Genomic DNA, 26,626 nt, shown 5'->3' on the forward strand with positions numbered 1-26,626 from the left:
AGTTCTTCATGCTCTGTCAAGTTGGTTGTTGATCATTGCTAGACAACCATTTTCAGGTCAAAACTCAGCAATTCAGGAACATTCACTCTATTCTTGGTAAGTAATTCCAGTGTTGATTTGGCATTGTTACTGTCCTGCAGAAAAGTGAATTAATCTCCCAGTGTCTGATGGAAAGCAGACTGAACCTGGTTTTCCTCCATACATTTTTTTTATCCTGAAACCCTCCCCCTCCAGTCCGTAACGATTACAAGCATACCCATAACATGATGCAGCCACCACTGTGCTTAAAAATATGGAGAGTGGTACTCAGCAATGTGTTGATTTGGATTTGCAACAAACATAACAATGTGTATTCAGGACACTATTGTAGTTTTACTTTAGTACCTTGTTGCAAACAGAATGCATTTTTTTGAATATTTTTTAAATTCTGTACAGGCTTATTTTCACTTGTCAATTAGGTTAGTATTGTGGGGTAACTACAACTGAAGATGGATCAACAACATTTTCTCCTAAACTCTGGAATTGTTTCACCATTGGCCTCATGGTGAAATCCCTGAGCGGTTTCCTTCCTCTCCGGCAACTGAGTTGGGTAGGACGCCTGTATCTTTGTAGTAACTGTGTGTATTGATACACCATCCAAAGTGTAACCTCACCTTGCTCAAAGGGATATTCAATGTCTGCTCGTTATTTTCATTTTTTACTCATCTTCTAATAGGTGCCCCTCTTTGCGAGGCATTGGAAACCTCCTTGGTCTTTGTGGTTGAATTTGTGTTTAAAATACACTACTTGAATGAGGGACCTTACAGATAACTGTATGTGTGGCGTACAGAGATGAGGTAGTCATTCATAAATCATGTTAAAACACAATTATTGCACACAGTCCATGCAACACATATGTCATTTTTCCATTTTAATCCCACTTTGTAACAACAACATTTTGAAAAAGTCAAGGGGTGTGAATACTTTCTGGAGGGACTGTATGTGCCACAGCTCTTTCCAAGAATTGCTTGAACTGACCGTTGACTGTTCAACTCAAACAGGTCCTCAAACTTATTTGAATTTCATACATTCAACACTTGAAATGTCCTGCTAAAATAACCATGGCAGACAGAAGAAAATCATTTCCCCAGAGGCTTTCCTTAGAAAAATGCCATTTGGACTGTTAGTGAGGGTGTCTGGGACTCTGACCAAGGCATAAAGAGCTTAATTCTACTTTGGTGGATGTTATTGGAGCTATCTCAGAGAGTGGACCACAGAGGAGGGTAACTGCTCCTGGACTCAGTCCAGCTTAACCTGGCAACACTGCAGTTTGAGTCTGATTTAGGGGATGGCCACTTTTCTTGCCCGTCTAAAGAGGCATTACTCTCCAAAATCAAAGTTTTTCAGGCCTCAAATGTCAAGATGACCCAGGCCATCAGTTGTGTAGATCTAGCTATATGGTTCAACCCCAAATGAATGGAAAAGATAAGCACCATAAATCAGAAAATTTTTCCATTCATTTTGGATTGTGGTGTATAACTGCAGCTACAAAACATGGCCAGGGGTGTGGACTTGTTTTGATATAACACTACTCTTTCTTTTTACTCATAGAAAATCTTTACATTATTTTCCTCAGTTGAACAGAATTCATTCCACCAAAAATTGGCCTCTGACTTCATCAAATGACGAGCTGTCTCCCACCATGCACCAGTATTATGTGTCATTACCCTGCAGCTCTGATTGCATTGCTTCAATTTGTATGGCCATTGTTCCCACATTCTATTTGGCTCTCCTAATGTCATTGTCAGTGTCTCCGTTTTACATGGCTCATTGACCATGTTAATATCTCCTCCGGAGGTTAATTCCACTGGTCCTTAATGTCATATCTATGTGTTGAAATTAAGTGGAAGGTATTGCATTTTTAAGGACTGGTTAAGAATTCCAAAGCCCATTGGCGACGTTATATCTTTTCGTATACATTTATTTCGTGCTTGTTTACAAACGTATTTTTCCAAATACTGAGAACAAAGTTTATTTTGTTTATAACCAGTTTCCTCATCAGTTTCCCTGGTAATGGGGATTTATTGTTCTCTCTTTACTCCTGGGTTCACTTTGATGACTGTCTGCATCCCACATGGCACCCTATTCCCTATATACAGTAGTGCACTACTTTTGACCAAGGCCCATAGGGCTCTGGGCAAAAGTAATGCACTATATAGGGAATAGAATGCTGTTTCAGTCAATGTCTTAGGCACCTACCAGTGGAGTAAACCTCTAAAGCAAATCGGTCTTTGATGTAGCCGACTTGTCATTTCGTCAAGTTCATGAGCTCACCAGGAGGGAAGCGTTGCAACCGTTCAGCCCTGCTTTATCTCGGGGTACCGCACTCCATTTGTGAGCAATCGTGTCTCTGGCGTTGAATACAAACAAGGTACCATTGATTAAATATGAGGTGGGATTGTGTGAGGTGCCATGGGAGCCTACAGCTGTGGAGTTTGGATTGTTAACAGAACAAGAACAAACACGCATGCTGACACACACACACACACACAATTTGTCTCTCTGACTCTTTTCTCTGTGCGTGTGTGCATGCCTGTATGTGTTATAACTCATCAAATTGTCACTTGTGTATCTTAATCACCGTCTTATCAGGTAATGCCACCATAAAGGGCTGGAGATAAGTCTATAGGGCCATACTGTTCTGTGGATGAGGAGAAGAGGTAAAGGAGAGAAGAAAGTGGGAGTGAGGGGTGCATTCCAAACAGCTCCAGGCTGCATCTCCTGACCTGGCCCTGGGGAGGGTCAGGATAGCCAGTCCACTGATGACAGATTTGGTCTGTGTGTTTTGTCATGCGGGCAGGGGGATAGATGGGTGTCTAATAAAGGTTTTGCACTTTCTCCCGCTGAATCTATCGATTCACCCTGCCTCCGACCCTCTCTATCCCACTGCCAGTGAGAACAATACCAAGCATGACAACGGTAAGAGACCTCTCCCCTCAGGGTCATCCAACATAAGCTGTAGATTCATAAAGCCTCACACATCTCTATTCTTTCAGCTTTATCAGGAGCTTCACCCAATGGTAGTTTCCAGAATTTCTACTTTCCACATCATAGTCATGTAAGTGCCCCGGTGTCCTCTGGCTTTAATCACTCTATGAAAACCCTAAGCCAGCACTTTTCCCCTTTTGTCTGGGAGGAAGTCAAGGCAGGCGTTTTATTATCTGATTAAATGTAAACTGGAAGGTCAGTGGAGAACAAGTTGTAATTTTAAATGATGGCAATGTGGGGTTACATTTAATATTCAAGGTTCTAACCACCAACTGTGCTGTAAGGGCTACATCCCAACTTGAGAAACATGCATGTAACTTGAGTTTATGTGTAAATAATGCATTGATGATGCCAATGTAGGATTTATAAGATCCATTACTAGGGCTGTTGCGGTGACCGTATTACCGCCACACCCGCGCTCACCAGTCATGATTGCAGTCAAATTCCACGTGACCATTTAGTCATGGCAACTAGGCTTCTCCAAGCTCTGATGCTGCTGATGGTCATTAGTAGCCTACCAAAATTGCTAACTGCCTGGTAATCAGCACTCCATTGTCATTCTGACATCAATGCAAATGTAAGCGAAAATCAAATCAAGCACTTCATGAGAGCCTATGAGCTCATGTTGCGCGACATTTCCATAGGCTATGTAATTGCGTGAGACAACACAGTTTTGATGGTCTTATTTCTCAACTTTCTTACTGTTAAGCACATTGCTTGGCTTTACAACAGGAGTATAGCCTAGCTGGCTGGCTGGCATGAAAATGAACCACAGGAAAAGTGTCCTCCATTTGCTATTTAAGTGCATAGATGACATCTTTTTTTTGCCCCTGTTCCGAAACAGGTGCAAGATAATGATCCATTCTAAATCAAAACTAATTTCACACATACAGTATATTATTTATTATATGTAAAGACACAATTCAATTAAGAATAATCTGATGGGTGACAATATCACTTGTGAATGATTTCCAGCGTGTGCAGCAAGGCAAGAAAGAGCCCATGCATTTTTGGACTTTTTCAAATCATAGTGCATACCTCATGTAGCCTAGCCCTTAGGCTTATGGTTTGTATCACAACTAAAGTGGACAAATACCTTAAGCACATTAATCCGCTTTACGGCCGGTGTAGAGCCTAAGTGGCAAACATAGGTGGCGCTTGAGTTTCAAGTTTGGGGAAGATATTTTTCCCTAAACAAATGCACCTTTTTATAATGAAACATTACATGCATAATCACATTTGCGTCTACTTTTTCCCTTTAATTGATTTCATTTTGGAACAATTGCTCTAATAGCCTACTGCCGTGTGTGCATCGCTGTGTGTGTGCGTTGCTGCGCTTATAATTTGAAGAAATAGCCTAATAGTTCATCCTCATTTTAAGCTTAATGATCTGATCTGTTGCCTCAGCCTCATTGCTTTTAAAAATGTTTTTTATGTGAGTGGTTGTATTCATTTGGGATCTATCGCATCCCACAACTGTCCCAAAGTATGTATGCAGTACTTATTTCTCGCACAGGACAAGTTGACCAATAGAGTAGGTCAACTTTTGTACAATGGGGGATAGTACATTGACTTAGGCTAGTGCTTTTGGCCTACTCATCTTGGTTGCTGACAAAAAGTAAATGTGGACAGTTCTAACATCTTCAATATTCACCTCGGAATTTGATAAGGACACGCGCAGTTGCATCTCCGATGTGTCTGTCTTCACTTGTAGCCTATTTCGGAGCTGAGATGCCTGTGAGAAGGACCCAATCACGTGACGGGCATTGGCTAATAAGAATTGAGATATCTGAGAGATCCATGTGAGTGAGAGGTAGGTGTTTCGGTGTGTCAGCCGGAAGAAGGGAATTATAATGATTATATTCAGACCAAGGGCACAACGGCCACTCAAGGGGGATGCCACCGGGAAATTCGAGGCCTGGTGAGAATATTATCAAGTGCTTGTTAAATTGTGAGTGAGAGACTGATGAAGTGTGTACGGCCTGCGCAAAAAAAGCAGAGCTCATGCCTTTCATGCAACTTTTTTCAAGTCATCATTAGAGTCGCATCATGCAGCCTTAGAATGTATTACAAATCAAAACATAGCCAATGTTTGTATCATATCTAAAGTTGCATAAATAACTGTAAATTAAGCATATAGGAGGACCGGTTTCTTTGCTAACCGCTCAACACAAAATAGCCGCATGTGTGCCCTCCCTTTGAAATCTTTTGTAGAAAATATCCTTTCTATTTTATTCAGCTATGTTCAATTTTATTCTTCATACTATAAAATAATATAAAATAATGCCACAGAATTCAAAGCAAACCTTGTCTGCTAAATGAACTAGTGTATCCCATAGCCATATGGCATATTCAGATCAGGGCCTAACATAATGTCTGAGTACGCTATTATGTTCCTCTGAAAAAGACTACATTTTCTTCATATCATGTTTCTTTAGACGTGTCAAAGATAAGTAATGGATTTATTGTGATGATGTAGGCTATATTAAATGGATTTATTAGACTTTTTAATGTTGATGGTCTGCGTCAGTGGCTTGTAAGCTATGCTAAATGTGTTTATGTTCATTAATGGTCTATTACTGTGAGACCAGCAGTTATTTGCTTGACCATCACCGGTTGACAAAATGTCATGACCGCCACAAGCTTATTCATTACAAAGGCACCACATCCTGTGTTTTCCCCCCTGGTCTTCTTTACATAGCGTACCAACTATCTAGGCCTACCTCTTTGAGGATTAGGTCAGGGGTTTTCATACCTCGTCGGGGACCCCCAGCTGTTCCATGTATTTCAGAGCTCTCACACCTGATTCAACTTGTCAAGTCATTATCAAGCCCTTTGACTACTTTAATCAGGTGAGCTGGTTTAGGGCTACAACCAAATTGTGAAACATCTCAGAGGAGAGGTTTGGAAACCACTGATGTAGATGGGTGATGGGGGTGACATCAGAAGAGCGGTGACGTAGCAACTGGGGCAGAGGGGTGATGGAGATAACAGAAGGGTGACTGGGTTGAAAGGTCCAGAGAGGCGATGTTGGTGACAGGACCAGAGAGGGGTAACTGAGGTGACAAGGGCAGAGAAGTTTGTGTAAATGTGACAAGGCAGCGTCCCCCCCCCACCCCTTCTAAAGGCAGTGAAAGCTAAAGTGACCCAGGAGGTCAGTTATTAATGTGAACCAGATGCTCTGTTGATAATAAGCACTTGATAATATTCTCACCAGGCCTCAAATTTCCCGGTGGCAGGAGCGCTGACAGATGCTTTGTAAACAACAGAGGCTGTGTGAGGATACAGAGCCTTTCATTGGGAATAAACTCACCCCTTGGTTTTGGCTGCTTTTTGTGAGCATGGTGACAGTATTAGAGAATCCGTTGATGTTTTCATCTGACTGCTAGAGAAGGATGTATGAAACAATTTGTCTGAACTGCCAGGAGGCCGACCGTCATTATCTCTCGTGTTATGTTGAATCAAATAAAATGTTATTTGCCACATGCACCGAATACAACAGGTGTAGACTTTACTGTGAAATGCTTACTTACAAGCCCTTTCCCAACAATGCAGATTTATAAATAAGAAACATTTGCCAAAAGGAAACACAATATAACTATATACAAGGAGTACCGGTACTGGGTCAATGTGCAGGACGTACAAGGTAGTGGAGGTAATATGTACATGTAGGTAGAGGTGAAAGTGACTAGGCAATAGATAATAAAGAGTAGCAGCAGTGCAAATAAAATGAGGGTAAATGCAAATAGTCAGGGTAACCATTTTGGTTAACTGTTCAGCATTCTTATTGCTTGGGGGTAGAAGCTGTTAAGGAGCCTTTTGGTCCCAGACTTGGTGCTCCGGTAACGCTTGCCGTGTGGTAGCATAGAGCACAGTCTATGACTTGGGTGGAGTCTTTTACAATTTCTGGGCCTTCTTCTGACACCGCCTGGTGTAGAGGTCCTGTATGTGCGTACTTGGCAGTATGCACTACCCTCTTTAGCACCTTACGGTCAGATGCCAAGCAGTTACCATACCAAGCGGGGATGCGTCACTGGGCATCTCGCGGCTGGGTTTCCCTTTGTAAGCCATGATAGTTTGCAATTCCTGCCATATCTGACGAGCGTCAGAGCCGGTGTGCTAGGATTCGTTATTAGTCCTGTATTTAAGCTTTTCCTGTACAATGGTTCGTCGGAGGCCGTAGAAGGATTTCTTATAAGCATCCGGATTAGTGTCCGGCTCCTTGAAAGCAGCAGCTCTAGCCTTTACCTTGGTGCATATATTTTCCATGGCTTCTGGTTGGGATATATACGTAGGTCACTGTGGGGATGTTGTCCTTGATGCACTTACAGTTGAAGTCAGAAGTTTACATACACCTTAGCCAAATATATTTAAACTTAGTTTTTCACAATTCCTGACATTTAGTCCTACTATAAATTCCCTGTCTTAGGTCAGTTAGGATCACCACTTTATTTTAAGAATGTGAAATGTCCGAATAATAGTTGAGAGAATGATTTATTTCAGCTTTTATTTCTTTCATCATATTCCCAGTGGCTCAGAAGGTTACATACACTCGATTAGTATTTGGTAGCATTGCCTTTAAATTGTTTAACTTGGGTCAAATGTTTCAGATAGCCTTCCACAAGCTTCCCACAGTAAGTTGGATGAATTTTGTCCCATTCCTCCTGACAGAGCTGGTGTAACTGAGTCAGGTTTGTAAGCCTCCTTGCTCGCACATGGTTTTTCAGTTCTTCCCACAAATTTCTATAGGATTGAGGTCAGTGATGTTCACTCCAATACCTTGGCCTCCCCCTTTTTCCTCCAAATATAACGATGGTCATTATGCCAAACAGTTCTATTTTTGTTTCATCAGACCAGAGGACATTTCTCCAAAAAGTTTGATGTTTGTCCCCATGTGCAGTTGCAAACCGTATTCTGGCTTTTTTATGGCGGGTTTTGGAGCAGCGGTTTCTTCCTTGCTGAGCGGCCTATCAGGTTATGTGGATATAGATACTTTTGTACCTATTTCCTCCAGCATCTTCGCAAGGTCCTTTTCTGTCGTTCTGGGATTGATTTGCACCAATGTACGTTCATCTCTAGGAGACAGAATGCGTCTCCTTCCTGAGCGGTATGACGGCTGCGTGGTCCCATGGTGTTTATACTTGCGTACTATTGTTTGTACAGATGAACGTGTTACCTTCAGGCGTTTGGAAATTGCAGTGGAGGTCTGCAATTATTTTTCTGAGGTCTTGGCTGAGTTATTTTGATTTTCCCATGATGTCAAGCAAAGAGGCACTGAGTTTGAAGGTAGGCCTTGAAATACATCCACAGGTACACCTCCAATTGACTCAAATGATGTCAATAAGCCTATCAGAAGCTTCTAAAGCCATGACATCATTTTCTGAAATTTTCCAAGCGGTTTGAAGGCATAGTCAACTTAGTGTATGTCAACTTCTGACCCACTGGACTTGTGATACAGTGAATTATAAGTGAAATAATCTGTCTAAACAATTGTTGGAAAAATTACTTGTCCTGCACAAATTAGATGGCCTAACCGACTTGCCAAAACTATAGTTTGTTAACAAGAAATGTGTGGAGTGGTTGAAAAACAAGTTTTAATAACTCCAACCTAAGTGTATGTAAACTTCCGACCTCAACTCTATGTCAAATCGAAGTTTAGTGCACAGGATACAGGGTGTAAACAGTACAGTGAAATTATTCTCCTTTTGTGACTGAGGTAGGTTATAAGTCATGCCAGCCACAATTTCAATTAATTCGATGTTTCTATAGGAATTTAGATTCTTCAATTGTATACATTGTAGCCTGGACATCAAACCTGTGAGAAACATGATCAATAAAACATGTATTCCTTGGTCGCCCCTATGGGACTTTGTGAAGTATGTGCTGCAGTCTGACTCAGATATCCATAGTTGATATGTTCCATATGGCCTACTTTGGAAATTAGAACTTAGAAAGTTACATTGCACAAAAACTTTGAGTCAAGGGTGAGGAAGTTAACTGATAAGACTGGTCAGACAAATGTTGAGTCGCAGAGAGAGAATAAACTTGAAAAAGTATTCTGTCTTTTCGAAGAGATACTCGACTTTGTTATAGAAACGGAAAAGGTCAGATAAGGAGTCTCTGGCCTCGGAATGGAGTGAGTGAAAAAGCGACATGATGAAAACATAAAGAACAAAGGCATTCATCACTGAGTGTACGGCAGGGATGAAAAAGGAATCTTTAGAGCAGTATTGATATAGTTCTGCTTGGTGCCATGACTCATTTGTAGAGTTTGGAAGGCTTGCAGCTGGCTACTGCATCAGCGCTGGAACAGAATCGCACCCCAAATCTATGGGGGCATCACTTCATTGAGGAACACTGAATAATTCAAACATGCAGTATTGGCAGCTCCAATCATCTACTTTCAGCCAGGTAGCATCAGAGGGCAACGGAATGTATAATTTGATAGGAGATAGTAATGAGTACGTTTTTGGTATCTTCAGAGGTTCAAAAGCTGTTTTGAAAAATGGTACTTTATTTATGGAACGTATGGTATTGCCAGACATCAAGGGTGCTCATGCTACAGTTACAGGCCTCTCTGCATTATTTTGTTTTATATATATATATGTATGTATGTATGTATGTATTTATTTATTTGACTAGGCAAGTCAGTTAAGAACAAATTCTTATTTACAATGATGGCCTGCCCCGGCCTAACACAGACGACGCTGGGCCAATTGTGCGCCACCCTATGGGACTCCCCATCACGACCGGTTGTGATACAGCCCTGGATCGAACCAGGGTCTGTAGTGACGCCTCTAGCACTGAGATGCAGTGCCTTAGACGCTGCGCCACTCGGGAGCTCCAAAAGGCCGTGTCTATGCCTGGTATTGAAACTACGCTTTTAGATTCGATTACAAATCATTTGGACAACAATGCTTTGTGGCCACAAGGTGTTCAACAGTATCTCTTCCTAGTTTTTGAAATAGACATGTCTGAAAAGCGGTCACATTTAGGGACCCATTCGCCTTCACAACATTGACACATTCATGTCCTTGTCCAGAAGTGCTCACAGCTACAGATCTGATCACAATTGGATCGCAATCTTTTGCTCGTATACTCCTGACATTATGACATAAGTGGGCACATTCTAAAAATAACCAAACAATTTAAACCACCAAATCTCTAACCTATTCCTTAACTTTTCATTACAGTAAAGCAGAATCAGATTAAATACTGCTACGCTCAAGAAGCCATTCTGAAACTATTATGCTATTTTCAAAGAATGAATCTGTCTCCACATTACGCCCGAGGTACCAGACTCACTAGGCTCTCTGCTGTCTCTACGCCTCTTGTTGAATCGATGGTGAAATATGTCCCCGTGCTGAGCCCTCTGAGCCTTCACACCCGTGACCTCTCTCATCTCCTTTGTTGTCAATCAGCTAGGGGACACTGTGGCATAGTCGCTGGCCGCAGTACTGTCACCAGCTCGCTCACCCAGACAGCCAGGACATTGTAAAACACTGGCCTCGGTCAGCATGGGCTAATTGGGTGGAGTGTAGCATCAGGAGAGAGGAAGATGACTGCTGCTGGCCTCGCTGCGTGACTCCATTACATGTCTCTGTGTGGAGAAATGGACAACGGCCCAAGATACTGACGCGTCTGTTAACTGCATCTAACAATTATATACTGGAGGCTCCTGGAGGCTTGCTGAAATGGAAGTTGTTTTTATGTGGCCACTTTTTAATGCAATACATGAACTGTATTTAGAACCATGTCTTGTAAGGTGTGCTGTTATTTCAAGATTCAACACTGAAGCTGCCTGGTCAAAAATAGAGATGGAATGGAAATGAAAAGAAATGCCGATATGGTTTGGGTTTACTGTACATGACACATTCCACTCTGTTTCTACATCTGACTAGAAGAAATGTGTTTCGCCAAGGCTGCTTTGTGTCTCATTTCAGATGCCGCTCATACGAGGACTGCTGTGGCACGCGCTGCTGCGTCCGAGCCCTCTCCATCCAGCGGCTATGGTACTTCTGGTGAGTCCTACCTACCAGGCTGTCCTTTCCAATGGATCGACATTTACTCTGCCCTCCCCCTCTAACTCCCCTCCTTCCCTCCATGAGAGTCCCAAGGCTACATCTGTCGCTATTGGTATTCAGGGCCCCAACTCAAGGGTTCAGGGGGTCAGGCAGCCAAATCAATACCCCACTCCAGAGATGACTGCGGTGTTTGCATACAGATAATCCCCTGCGACCATCGCCCCTGTGACCTCTCTAAACAAGGTGTTTTGTGAAGTGGCCCTTGGCTGGTAATGAAGAACAGGAACCTTGTAGTAAGGGTTAGATGAACTGTGTCTGTGTGGAGTGGTATAGGCTGGTCAATACTGAGCATTGAGTATGTTGTAGTTAAGCTCTCGAGTCAACGGGAAGCTGATGTGTTGAGGCGAAGAGCTTGTGTAGGATAATTATGACCCGAAACAATGGCGTGCTGAGGACAAGGACATCATGAAACCGTTAGGGACCCAGAAAGAGAAATGCAGCGCACTGGGCACGATCCTGTCAGGCATTGTCTTATACGCCTATAGTGGGACATGCAATTAAGCATGAAATAGGCCTCTCTTTTCAATGATTAATGCATGTTAGTGGTGCAATTAGCCATAACAACCTCTTGAGTTACAAGAGTCTAGGGTCACTTATTCTCTCCTTCATCAGCCTTTGTTTTTCCAGCTGAGCCAAGTGGCATCACTGCTTTGCTTTCGCAATCCAACTGCGAAAACAGAACATGGAACCGCTACTCACCATGTAAACAAAACCATGGTTTCATGGTGCTCTAGCAGCCTTGGCTGAAGGGTTTTGATCAACGACTGCCTGGTTACCTTTCACGGAGCTTGTGGGTCACGGCTGGTGTCAACTCAATTGCGAGGTTCTCAAGGCCCACGTGGAGGGTAATGTCCTCGCTCCCCCTCTCAATGTAATGGACACCTGACCTTGTCTGTGGATCTGTGGATAACATGGGTGCTTATTCTGATAGTGTCAAGGCAAGCAGACTATATAAAGTCAGTGGCAAGCTGAATGTCATTCTCAAACAGTGAGAGGATGATGAGGAAAGTGAACAGGGGTTACTTGTTACACTTCACTCCTGACAAATGTCACTGATGACAGTACACTGTCAGGGATGTCTCACTAGCATTCATAAGTACAGTTGAAGGCGGACGTTTACATCACACTTAGGTTGAAGTCTTTAGAACTTGTTTTTCAACCACTCCACAAATTCCTGTCTGTCAGTTGGTAGATCAAAACACAAAGATTGTCACACACATTGTTGATAGACACAGGCTTCTCTGCATATGCCCTGCTGTTACAGTGGATGTCTCAACTGCCTGCTACCTAGGCAGCATAGGGCTGGGGATTGGGGTTAGGCTGACAGTGTTCCGCCACTGCGTCAATCTCCCCCACCTGTAGACCTCGGTAGACGCCCGTCACTGTGGTGGTATGGACAGTGCCGTCAGTGTACTCTTTAGCCAGGTGTGCGGTGAATGGGATTTCAATCTTATACTTTTTTCCTGCCATTTTCACCGTACAGTGATGGTTGGCTGGGACAGCCACCTCCACTCATTGAGTGGCTGACGGTTTCAGTCACAGAGCTGCCGTTGGTGTGGGTTTTCTCAGATGTGACGGCGACATTAGCTGTAGCAGAGATTATTGGTATCCCTCCTTTTATGGAGGTGGGTGTGGTCAGGGAGGAGGAGACGCTGGTCTGCCAGGTGCTCTGTCTCTCTGTCCTCTCCTCTAGCCGCACCGTCTGCTTCACTGAGTGGCAGTTGTTGTTGGTGGCACTGTACTCTCCCAGCGCCACAGGTGTTTGGGAGAATGTGGCCAGTTGATCGACATGGTACTCTACGTCGAAGATTCTCTGTGTGTATCTCTCCTTTTTCAGTGTTAGCAAATCAAAGACCCTTTTGTATTTTAACTCTTTGTCATTCAAAGGAAGAAAGAATATTTTTCTGGAAACGGCTCCTATTCCATAATGATTTTTTGCAGAATAGATAGACACAGGGTGCGATTGAGTTTTTTGGAATAGACCCTGAGAATGCTCTCCATTGCATGAGCTCAAGGTTCTGCTCGTTAACTTGCAGATCAAACTGTAGTAACTAAAAAAGTGTTAAACAAATCAAAATATATTTGAGATTCTTCAAAGTAGCCACCCTTTGCCTTGATGACAGCTTTGCACACTCTTGGCATTCTCTCAACCAGCTTCATGAGGTTGTCACCTGGAATGCATTTCAATCAACATGCCAAGAGTGTGCAAAGCTGCCATCAAGGCAAAGGGTGGCTACTTATATAAAATGTTTTGATTTGTTTAACACTTTTTTGGTTACTACATGAGTCCATATGTGTTATTTCATAGTTTTGATGTCTTCATTATTGTTCTACAATGTAGAAATTAATGAGTAGATGTGTCCAAACATTTGACTGGTGCTGTATATCATTAATTTAAAAGTACAAAAATGGATGTACCAATCACAGATTTCCCCTTTTAAAGCTAAGGAAACATCACACTTATTTACCCATAGAGCCCCACTGTGGAGGTCTCATAATACCCATAAAACCTAGCAGTCAAACAGGGAAATGGTTACAATCACAATAATTTTTCCCATGAGGGATTTTAGAAACACATGAAATATGGGCTGTGTTTTGTGTAGTCTTACCCTGGCGTGACGTTTTGATAACCATTTACATCTCTCTGAGATATTCGGCTCTATTTACTCTCAGATTTGAACATTCTAATTAGCATCAAAGTGAACATCATGGAAAACTACAAATCTCTGCTAGCTCCTGCACATAATCTCTAGCTGACACATTTGGTAACATGTATTGTGTCAAGAAGCAGTGCGGCTTGGTTGGGTTGTGTTTTGGGGGATGCATGGCTCTTGACCTTCGCCTCTCCCGAGTCCGTACGGGAGCTGCAGCGATGAGACAAGACTATAACTACCAATTGGATGCCATGAAATTGGGGAGAATTTTTATTTTTGAATTCCAGTAATATACCCTTCCTTTGCAACCCTAGTATTAGCAATCACTTTGGTAGTTATCAATTGAAAGTTGAAAGCCATTATTCAAAACAAACAATACAAAATGAGGAACTATGCAGCTATGCACAGCCAAATGCACCATATATAGACAGAACACATCACTCACCGTCCACTGTGGTCACAATGCTCTGAGTAACATGGTGTAAAAGCTGCTTGTTCATCAGCTCTGGGTGTTCCATACCCAGAGAACATTACAGCAGAAAGGCACAGGCTGCCAACGCTGTCAGTATCATCTGAAAGATAGAGGATGCAAAGAATGCTCGCAAGGAATTAGACCTGACATCAATCCATATTGATGGAAGTTTGAAAAATATTTTTGTCACGTAAAATAGACATGTTTAGATGGAAAGAACTTCCTCTTGAACAGCACTCTGCATCACTCACCTTTTACAAATGAAGTCTTCGCTCCTCTCAGCTTCTTGTCAAGATGGGGTTGACTCTCCACAGTAACTCCACAGCTTTTCTAATATATTGTTGGGTTAATGATTTGCTGTTTTATTGGTTTGTTATTTAGGTTAGGAAAAAAACTCCAGCTACAATGAAGGCACTCGAGTCCAGCCAGGATTTTTTTGTTATCTGAATTTAATTCCAGAGTTTCCTTGTTGTATTATTTACGATGATAAAGAACTGTTGAACTGACATGACACCCAGCTTAAATGTACATCTGTAGCATAACAGTGCACACGGTTCCTGTCATACTCATATGGTTAATCCGAGATGAGTACATCAATTTTATTCATTTTAAATTAATGGTTTATATCCATTTATGCTTGAAGAATATAACTTAGAAATGCTTAAGTTTAACAGTCTTACTCCAAAACACCAATATAATTTTAAACAAACATTGCATAGCTTCAAAACATGGTGGTTAAAAGTATCATTTAAAAAAAATCAAGGATGGTCATTCCTTGCAACCAAAGCCTATTAGAGTCATTGCATTTCTACAGAAAGCTGTTTACCAAAAAAGTGGTTGGTTATTGTTTGAATCCCAGATTGCATTTCAATCAACTGAGGAAGTGAGACAGAACATTTATCAGTTGTGTGCTTTCACGTCTTCATACACACCCTGCAACTCCTAGGTTATCTGACTTCCTCGTTGCTCAATCTATTTTCTAGTGAATTCATACAATATTAACCATTGATAATAAAAACCCATCTTTTCAATGAACACAAGTAGACACCCAGGCAGCATTTAGACAGCTAGCCCAATTCTGATCTTTTTTTTGACTGACTGTTTTTTTGACTAATTACATCAGAACTTTTTCAGAGCTGATCTGATTGGTCAAAAGACCAATTAGGGAGAAAAAAAATCAGAATTGGGCTGTCTGTCTAAACGCAGCCATAATGCTCCTTTCAAAATGCTTTATTACATCTTGAAGTGAGCCAGAACTTTGTCAGATGTATCAGTCCTCATACACCCACACACATCATTGTTTTTGTTGTTCAATCTATTTTCCAGTGAGTTCATACACGTTGCCAAATGTCAAACCAATTAAATACCTAAACAATACCATGTATTTTAATGCGAGTCATTTATTTATTGGACGACAATGCTCACGGTAAATCCATCTTTGATCCGGAGGCGAGCATTACTTGTGTCCCAATCTTCATATTACTATAGCAATAGCAGCTGTATTAACTGCTACGTGCAGAGAATAGGGGAGACCCGTATCTGCATCAGATATCAAGTTACTCAGTCAAACGACCAATAATACTGTGCGCCTTTGGTTCTTTTCCTTAGTTTGGTCCAGACTGCGTTTTCACCTGCAGTGAACTGCACCACCAACCTTTTTTAGCGTGAACCATGGTGCATGTTTGGTGCATACCTGAGTGTGGATAAAGTGTTCACACCTGTCCAAACTAACCTAATTTAAGCTCCAAACAAACTAGGTGTAATGGCCCCCTAATTTAACAACACGCTTGCATCAAAAGACATGTGCACTGTGCCATGAGTGGAAATTATCCTTTCAGAGACATATATAGATTGTTATTTCTGTAGATGGCTCTTTGTAAGACCTTATAGTATTCATATTTTGATGAATCTCTTGGATTGGGGGTTCGTGTTTGTGCTTCAATGTGAATAATTAAACAATTTGGCCTAAGCTGTGAGTTTTGCTGTGCTCATTGGGACATGACTTGCTACAACTAGAACTCTAAAGGTAATCAATACAGAACAAACTGAGTGGATTTGGTTCAATCCGGTGTATTGTGAAAGCTCAGCACAGTGTGATTCTATTGCTTCCAGGAAATACATGCAGTATATACTTCTTGATTATGCTGATGCTTCAGATTCCCTTCCTTCAAATGAACTCACAGCAAACCACTGATTGTGGCTCGTATAGAGCACGCTTGTTGTGCTGAGACACGATTTCCATTCATAATAACTGTAAGCACGATTAAGAAACTCGTGGTTTTATTGACACATATAGTGCAGTATTGCGTTTAAAGGGGCAATCTGCAGGTGCTTTATCCATTTTTGGACTTCTGAATTAATTAAATGTATGCTGAATTAATTAAATGTGACTTATAAATTCCTTATGAGCTTAGTTCAACTGTCGTACCCCATCAGAACCCAAAATATAAGCTTGTTTCACTCCAATATTTAGAAACAATGTTTGCCTTCAGAAAGTATTCATAACCATAGATGTTTTTTGTTGTGTTACAGCCTGAATTTAAAATAGATTAAATTGAGATTTTGTGTCTCTGGCCTACACACAATTAATACATTTTAAGCTGAAATGTCTTGAGTCAATAAGTATTCAATTTCAACCACTTTCTTATGGCTAGCCTAAATAAGTTCATGATAAAAAATGTGCTTAATCTCTACGTGATCGGTGTCCCTATACCGGGGTGGTTGAGCTAACATGGGTTAACGTGATTAGCTTGACATTTTAACAAGAAAGTAACAAGAAAATTTCCCAGGACATAAACATGTCTTGGGCAGAAAGCTTAAATTCTTGTTGATCTAACTGCACTGTTCAAGTTGCAGTAGCTATTACAGTGAAACAACAAAATGATCACTGCATCTGGTTTGATACATTCACATATGAAGGTAAATAATGTACTTACATTCAGTAATCTTGCTCTGATTTGTTATCCTGAGGGTCCCAGAGATAAAAATGCAGCATAGTTTTGTTTGATAAAATCCATTTTTATATTCAAATCTAGGAACTGAGTTTGAACCCCTGCTGTCTATGGTTCCACACCCACCCCACCCAGCCATCTACAGTAGATGTGTGAAAGTTAGTGTATAAGCTAATGACCCGTCATGTATGACATTCTTAAAATGTTCGTATTACCATATAATCTGTGTACGTTCTCCTATAGTTATGTATCAATTGACCAATTTGGCACATTTGGGCAGACTTGATACAAAATATTGTACAGTATCGGTGTGTTTCACTGGATCAATCTGAAACTTTTCACACACACTGCTGCCATTTAGTGGCCAAAATCTAAATTGTGCATAAACTGCACTATTGTATTATGGCCTTTCTCTTGCATTTCAAAGATGATGAAAAAACAAACATTTGAAGACACATGCTTTTTTGTTTGTAATTATATTTGACCAGATCTAACTTCAAAGTGTTTCCTTTCAAATGGTATCAAGAATATGCATATCCATGCTGCAGGCAGTTAGATTTGGGAATGTCATTTTAGGCGAAAATGGAAAAAAAGGGTTAGATCCTTTAAAGTCACATAAGTTGCATGGCCTCACTCTGTGTTTGACATGATTTTAAAAAAATGACTACCACCTCATCTCTGTACCCCACACATATAATGATCTGTAAGGTCCCTAAGTCGAGCACTGAATTTCAAACACTGATTCAACCACAAAGACCAGGGAGGTTTTCCAATGTCTAGCAAAGAAGGGCACCTATTGCAGACATTGAATATCCCTTTGAGCATGGTGAAGTTATTAATTACACTTTGAATGGTGTATCAATACACCCAGTCACTACAAAGATAAAGGTGTCCTTTCTAACTTAGTTGCCGGAGAGGAGAGAGTTTTAATGGCTGTAATAGGAGAGGATGAAACAGTTACAGGATGAATCAACATTGTAGTTACTCCACAACACTAACCTAAGTGACAGAGTGAAAAGAAGGAAGTCTATACAGAAGAAAATATATCTTTTTTAAAACATGCATCCTGTTAAAAATACGGTACTAGAGTAAAACTGCAAAAAATGAAATTAGCTTTGTCCTGAAACAAAAACATTATGTTTAGGGCAAATCCATCACATCACTGAATAACACTTTTTTTATTTCAAGCATGGTGGTGGCTGCATCATGTTATGGGTATGTTTGTCATCAGCAAGGACTAGGGAGTTTTTTAGGATGGAAAAAAGGGAATAGAGTTAAGCATAGGCAAAAGCCTAGCTGAGAAGCTGTTTCTGTCTGCTTTCCAACAGACATTGGGAGACAACTTCACCATTCAGCAGGACAATAACCTAAAACACAGGGCCAAATCTACACTGGAGTTGCATACCAAGATGACATTGGATGTTCCTGATTGGCTTAGTTACAGTTTTTACATCCATTGAGAATAACAATAGTTCCTCAATGTATTTGAAAATCTTTCCAGCTCTCTCCCTTCTGATAACAATTCAGCATAATAGGGAAAAATGTCATGCTCTGATGCAGTGGAAACGTCATAAAATAGGCCTGCCTGATGCCCTCTTATCCCTTGTGCAAATAGCCTACATCTGTGTCTGTCTTGAGCTCACAGGCCCTGGAATCTCTGAGGGCCCAGAATATTCTATACAATGTTGCAGGTTTTCTAGCTGGAGTTGATTCATGTTCGTTGCAGACAGGCCATGCGTAGCCAATGTGATTTATAGGGTATTTATTTTATCAGGATATTTTCTACCTGCAGGCTGCATTGTTATTATTTGTTGGCTTTATGTAGGCTATTTTTACAGAGTTGACAATGGCAATAGAAGTTACTTTTTAGGTTTGTTTCATTTTCATTTAGAATTGGATAGAATTATGATTAACCACATGACAATTAATTTGAGATACGAAGACATTATTATAAATTAAATGAAACTGTGCCACAAAAATGTGCATATGAAAACCATAACTGGCATGCAGATCGGTATAAATTTGAAGATAAAATGACGTCCCACACTAGAAAGGTTGCCGACTCCTCCTGTAGCCGATACCGGCAACTTCAGGAGAGTAAACGGCAGAATCTGCAAAAGCCAGCAGGAGCGAGAGGAGGATGGTCAGGTCAGGTTAAGCTTAAGCTTTTCTTCTGGTTTTCATTATTTCTGGCTCCCTCTTGAGTCAATTGTGTCTTATTTCATCAAACAGTGTGCTTAAATCATCAGACTCTCAATACCTATACAGTACCAGTCAAAAGTTTGGACACAACTACTCATTCAAGGGGTTTTCTTTATTGTTACTGTTTTCTACATTATAGAATAATAGTGAAGACCTCAAAACTATGAAATAACACATACGGAATCGTGTAGTAACCAAAGGAGTGTTAAACGAATCAAAATATATTTGAGATTCTTCAAAGTAGCCACCCTTTGCCTTGATGACAGCTTTGCACACTCTTGGCATTCTTTCTCTTGGCTTCATGAGGAATGCTTTTCTAACAGTCTTGAAGGAGTTCCCACATATGCTGAGCGCTTGTTTGCTCCAACTCATCCCAAACCATCTCAATTGGGTTGTAGTTGGGTGATTGTGGAGGCCAGGTCATCTGAAGGCCATCACTCTCCTTCTTGGTCAAATAGCCCTTACACAGCCTGGAGATGTGTTTTGTGTCATTGTCCTGTTGAAAAACAAATGATAGTCCCACTAAGCGCAAACCAGATGGAATGGCATATCGCTGCAGAATGCTGTGGTAAAAATGCTGGTTAAGTGTGCCTTGAATTCAAAATAAATCACCCGACAATGTCACCAGCAAAGCACCATCACACCTCCTCCTTCATGCTTCACGGTGGGAACCACACATGCGGAGATCATCCGTTCACCTACTCTGCGTCTCACAAAGACACCACTTTTGAAACCAGAAATCTCAAATTTGGACTAATCAGAACAAAGGAGAGATTTCCACCAGTCTAATGTCCATTGCTCGTGTTTTTTGGCCCAAGCTCGTCTTTTCTTCTTATTGGTGCCCTTTAGCAGTGGTTTCTTTGCAGCAATTTGACCATGAAGGCCTGATTCATGCGATCTCCTCTGAACAGTTTGATGTTGAGATGTGTCTATTACTTGAATTCTGAAGCACTTATTTGGGCTGCAATATCTGGGGTGCAGTTAACCCTTAATGAACTCTGGGTCTTCCTTTCCTGTGGCGGTCCTCATGAGGGCCAGTTTCATCACAGCACTTGATGGTTTTTGCTACTGCACTTGAAGAAATTTTTAAAGTTCTTGAAATTTACCCGGTTAGACTGCATGAAGCAGGCCTTCATGGTCGAATTGCTGCGAAGAAACCACTAATAAAGGACACCAATGAGAAGATATCTTCACTATTATTCTACAATGTAGAAAATAGTGAAAAATAAAAATAAACCCTTGAATGAGTAGGTGTGTCCAAACTTTTGACTGGTACTGTGTGTGTGCGTGTGCAGTCGAAAATGTACATACACTTAGGTTGGAGTCATTTAAATTAATTTTTCAACCACTCCACAAATTTCTTGTTAACAAACTATAGTTTTGGCAAGTCGGTTAGGACATCTACTTTGTGCATGACACTAGTAATTTTTCCAACAATTGTTTACAGACAGATTATTTCAGTTATAATTCACTGTATCACAATTCCAGTGGGTGAGAAGTTTACATACACTAAGTTGACTGTGCCTTTAAACAGCTTGGAAATTCCTCAGACCTCAGGAAAAAAAATTGCTCATCCTTGGGAGAAATTTCCAAACGCCTGAAAGTACCGCGTTCATCTGTACAAACAATAGTACGCAAGTATAAACACCATGGGACCACGCTGTCGTCATACCGCTCAGGAAGGAGACGCGTTCTGTCTCCTAGAGATGAACGTACTTTGGTGCGAAAAGTGCAAATAAATCCCAGAACAACAGCAAAGGACCTTGTGAAGATTCTGGAGGAAACAGGTACAAAAGTATCTATATTCACAGTAAAACGAGTCCTATATCGACATAACCTGAAAGTCCGCTCAACAAGGAAGAAACCACTGCTCCAAAACCGCCATAAAAAGCCAGACTACGGTTTGCAACTGCACATGGGGACAAAGATTGTACTTTTTGGAGAAATGTCCTCTGGTCTGATGAAACAAAAATAGAACTGTTTGGCCAGAATGACCATTGTTATGTTTGGAGGAGAAATGGGGAGGCTTGCAAGCCGAAGAACACCATCCAAACCGTGAAGCACTGGGGTGGCAGCAGCATGTTGTGGGGGTGCTTTGCTGCAGGAGGGACTGGTACACTTCAAAAAATAGATGGCATCATGATGGAGGAACATTATGTGAATATATTGAAGCAACATCTCAAGACATCAGTCAGGAAGTTCAAGCTTGGTCTCAAATGGGTCTTCCAAATGGACAATGACCCCAAGCATACTACCAACGTTGTAATTAAGGACAATAAAGTCTAGGTATTCGAGTGACCATCACAAAGCCCTGACCACAATCCTACTGAAAATTTGTGGGCAGAACTGAACAAACATGTGCGATTAAAGGAGGCCTACAAACCTGACTCAGTTACACCAGCTCTGTCAGGAGGAATGGGCCAAAATTCACCCAACTTATTGTGGGAAGCTTGTGGAAGGCTACCCAAACATTTGACCCAAGTGAAACAATTTAAAGGCAATGCTACCAAATACTAATTGAGTGTATGTAAACTTCTGACCCACTGGGAATGTGATGAAGGAAATAAAAGCAGAAATAAATCATTCTCTCTACTATTATTCTGACATTTCACATTCTTAAAATAAAGTGGTGATCCTAACTGACCTATGACAGGGAATTTCTACTAGCATTAAATGTCAGGAATTGTGAAAACTGAGTTTAAATGTATTTGGCTAAAGTGTATGTAAACTTCTGACTTCAACTGTATATTGTGTGTGTGTGTGTTAATGGAACTATTTCTTGAGTTTGAGGTGGTATCTTGTCGGAAGGAAGCAGGATGATTTTGACTATTCCTGATATCATGTTCTACTCAGGTTCCTCAAATGTACACTGCTCAAAAAAATAAAGGGAACACTTAAACAACACAATGTAACTCCAAGTCAATCACACTTCTGTGAAATCAAACTGTCCACTTAGGAAGCAACACTGATTGACAATACATTTCACATGCTGTTGTGCAAATGGAATAGACACCAAGTGGAAATTATAGGCAATTACCAAGACACCCCTAATAAAGGAGTGGTTCTGCAGGTGGTGACCACAGACCACTTCTCAGTTCCTATGCTTCCTGGCTGATGTCTTGGTCACTTTTGCCACTGGCGCCCTGTGCTCTTCACAGATGAAAGCAGGTTCACACTGAGCACATGTGACAGAGGTGACAGAGTCTGGAGACGCCATGGAGAACGTTCTGCTGCCTGCAACATCCTCCAGCATGACCGGTTTGGCGGTGGGTCAGTCATGGTGTGGGGTGGCATTTCTTTGGGGGACCGCACAGCCCTCCATGTGCTCGCCAGAGGTAGCCTGACTGCCATTAGGTACCGAGATGAGATCCTCAGACCCCTTGTGAGACCATATGCTGGTGCGGTTGGCCCTGGGTTCCTCCTAATGCAAGACAATGCTAGACCTCATGTGGCTGGAGTGTGTCAGCAGTTCCTGCAAGAGGAAGGCATTGATGCTATGGACTGGCCCGCCCGTTCCCCAGACCTGAATCCAATTGAGCACATCTGGGACATCATGTCTCGCTCCAGCCACCAATGCCACGTTGCACCACAGACTGTCCAGGAGTTGGTGGATGCTTTAGTCCAGGTCTGGGAGGAGATCCCTCAGGAGACCATCCGCCACCTCATCAGGAGCATGCCCAGGCGTTGTAGGGAGGTCATACAGGCATGTGGAGGCCTCACACACTACTGAGCCTCATTTTGACTTGTTTTAAGGACATTACATCAAAGCTGGATCAGCCTGTAGTGTGGTTTTCCACTTTCATTTTGAGTGTGACTCCAAATCCAGACCTCCATGGGTTGATACATTTGATTTCCATTGATCATTTTTGTGTGATTTTGTTGTCAGCACATTCAACTATGTAAAGAAAAAAGTATTTAATAAGAATATTTCATTCATTCAGATCTAGGATGTGTTATTTTAGTGTTCCCTTTTTTTTTAGCAGTGTATATTACACAGGTGTAATTGCACATTTTCCCTAATCATGTCTTTTTACCCTTTTTCAGATGGAGGTTTCAGGTATATGTGATGTACTAATTCCGCTGCTAAATCACGCTCCTGCTTTACCGTTTTGTCTGATCAGCTGTCTGGCTGCGGCATTGACAAGTCATTTAAATCTTCAAGATTGATGGTGATACGTGGTTTACATTTCATCTGCACTGCCTCAATATCCTCTCTCTCAATTGAGAAGTTACAGTGGCTCCTAACTAAGCTGTTAAAGTAAGTAATTCATAGGGTCTTTTGGTGCAGTCTTTAAGGAGATTACTGCTGGACTTTTTGGGATGCTTGTCACCTTTCCTCCCTTTTCTGTTCTGAGATTTAAATCTCTGGCTGGCCCACTATAATCCCAATGAAATGTGGGCAAACTCTCATTGCCGGTCGCAATGAAAAAAAGTTACAAGTTACAGTGAAAAATGCATTTTCTGTAAAAGGTGCAAAATATAAAAGGGAGTACAGTGTTTAGTTTATTCACCCTCCACTGCTCTCGCCCTCACGGCTGATCGGTGGCTCCAATTGGTTCAGCAGCGGTGTCTGTTAGGGATGTTACTGTATGACCTTATGACCTCAGGCATTTTGGTCAGTGGAGGTCACAGTGCATCCAGGATCTGTGCTTCAAAAAAAGATCTTGAACTAACTCTCTCTCGCCAGGCTGATGCTGATGATGGGGGTGCTGTTCTGCTGCGGTGCAGGCTTCTTCATCCGTAGGCGCATGTACCCCTTGCCCCTCAGCGACGAGCCTGCCTTCAACGTCTCCTTCACCAGGCAGCCCGTATCCACGCCAGGTCAGTAGACTAAGAGACACACGTGCCAACATCACCCTGCACTTGACTTTCAAAAGTCATTTACACTTGCGCTTTGTTTAGGGGTTTTTATCCCTTAGATATATGGGTTATAAATAGATTTAGTCTGAAGCCCTTAATGTGTACCTATACGTGCAACTTTGTGCAATGTTGTTTTGTTGGTGGAATATGCTGATAGTAAGCCTGTTGTTTTGCCATGTCGAACAAGACAAATAGATCTATCAGCATTGGAATATCATTGGATTTGAATTCTCAAATCCAATGAGGTTTGATTCTGATGAAGATGTCACTGAAGGAGACCGATTCTAAGTGCCAATTACCCCAATGAGATATCTGCAGTGACAGCTTTACAGGCCTTCACAGTGCCACAGGTGATAATATACCCAGCTCTGGGTGTGGGTGTGGGTGGGTAGGTGGGTGGGTGGGTGGGTGGGTGGGTGGGTGGGTGGGTGGGTGGGTGGGTGGGTGGGTGGGTGGGTGGGTAGGCGGGTAGAATAGGCCAGAAGGCTAAATGGGAAAAACGGTAAAATAATATATTTTTTTTTAAATACCAAAAGCATTTCTTTCCAGAAGCCATGAGAAAATTGTCCGGCTGTGGGGACTGTGCCGGGGGATTAAACACTACTGCCTGTATTTACTGGTGGCACAGACGCTGTATCATCCGTTCCTACTCTTAAATTGCCCTTGTCTAACGATTGCGTCTGAAGCCGAGCTTGCATCTCGGCTATCCTCACCATAAGGCGATAGTTCTCCTTTATATTAAGTGTACAGCGATTGCAATGAGAGGGCATAGGTGTAATTTAGCGTTCTTTTTTTTCTGGCCGCAGGAGGTCCTGCAGATCTATGTCCAGATAACGTGTCAGGGGTTTAAAAGGAGAATAAAAAATGTAGTGAGGACAAAACTAAGACCTTGGTAAACTTCTTAAAAACAGTTATTAACAGGATAAAGTGAAAACGTTTGGCAGGTAGCCAAGTAGCAACAAAAAAATAAAGCAGTACAGAGACAACAACAGAAGTGTGTTGTGTTTGTGTATTTAGGCTAAATGAATGTGTCTGGTTTTAGTTTCCAAGGCTGCTGATTGCGAACTCTGCAGCATGGGTTGGAGACCGACTGTTATTTTCTCCTCTCCTAGTACTTCATTTCAATTCCCCCTGGCAACTTTACACATTGGTGTGTGTTCATGCTGCACAATGCATCGCAGAATGTTGGTGTTCACCAGGATACACACGCACAATTTAAATACTTTATTTGAATCCACCAATCAAGTACATAAAAAAAAGGATCCAAACATTTCAAAAGTCCCTGTATGCATAGACACTCAAGGGTACAGAAAGCATCTCCTCCTCCAAACAGCTAGGCTGCCCACGACAGCTGAAGCAGAGCAGTACCTAGACAACTGGTTTGCCCTAGTCTTTGGCAGGCCCACAATCTGGAGACACATGCACATGCTCACACACACACACACACACACACACACACACACACACACACACACACACACACACACACACACACACACACACACACACACACACACACACACACACACACACACACACACACACACACACACACACACACGTTTGATTTACTAACCTTATGGGGACCAAACCATTGATTCGCATTCAAAGTCCTATTTTCCCTTAAGCTAACCTTAACCCTAATTGTAACCCTAACCCCTAAGCCTAAAATATACTTTTTCTTTGTGAGGACCGATAAAAAGGCCCCACTTGTCTGAATGTTCATTGTTTTACTATCCTTGTGAGGTCTGGCCCCTACAAGCATAATAAAAACTCCAAAGAACACACACTTGATGTCAGTGTTGTCTCTTAGTTGTGGGAACAGTGTGTGGGATGTTTGTCATAAATATGTGTTGCTTCCTGTGTCAGAACACAGTGGGGGCTGTGAGCTGTTTTAGGAGGAGGCTGAAAGAGAAACTGCTGTCCTAGTGTCAGACCGTCTTACTTTCAGAAGGCATTGTATATGATTGTATATGTACCCTTGACTTATTCCACATTTTGTGTTACAGCCTGAATTAGAAATGGATTAAATACATTTTTCTCTCACCCATGTACACAAAATATCCCATAATGACAGTGAAAACATGTTTTTATAAATGTTTGCTAATTTATTTCAAATTAAATATGGAATATCAAATTTACATAAGTACTCACACCCCTGAGTCAATACATGTTATAATCACCTTTGGCAGTGAATACAGCTATGAGTCTTTCTGGGTAAGTCTCTAAGAGCATTGCACACCTGGATTGTACAATATTTGCACATTATTTTAAAAATTCTTCAAGCTCTGTCAAGTTTAGCATTGCTAGACAGCCGTTTTCAAGCCTTGCCATAGATTTTCAAGCCGAATTTAAGTCAAAACTGTAACTTGGCCA

General features: G+C 41.6%; 1 protein-coding gene across 2 annotated transcripts in view; it reads left to right on the forward strand.

The window, feature by feature from the left end:
* The window catches only part of LOC112227838 (vesicular, overexpressed in cancer, prosurvival protein 1-like), a 77,745-nt gene that overhangs the window by 42,905 nt on the left and 8,214 nt on the right, over window positions 1-26,626 (forward strand). For both annotated transcript variants that reach the window (XM_024392779.2, XM_024392780.2), the window contains 2 exons: window positions 10,971-11,048; window positions 24,078-24,211. In XM_024392779.2, coding sequence (XP_024248547.1) covers window positions 10,971-11,048; window positions 24,078-24,211 — 212 coding nt within the window. The remainder of the gene's footprint in view (window positions 1-10,970; window positions 11,049-24,077; window positions 24,212-26,626) is intronic.

The sequence above is a fragment of the Oncorhynchus tshawytscha genome, linkage group LG29 (genome assembly GCF_018296145.1).
Source record: "Oncorhynchus tshawytscha isolate Ot180627B linkage group LG29, Otsh_v2.0, whole genome shotgun sequence".
Lineage (NCBI taxonomy): Eukaryota > Metazoa > Chordata > Actinopteri > Salmoniformes > Salmonidae > Oncorhynchus > Oncorhynchus tshawytscha.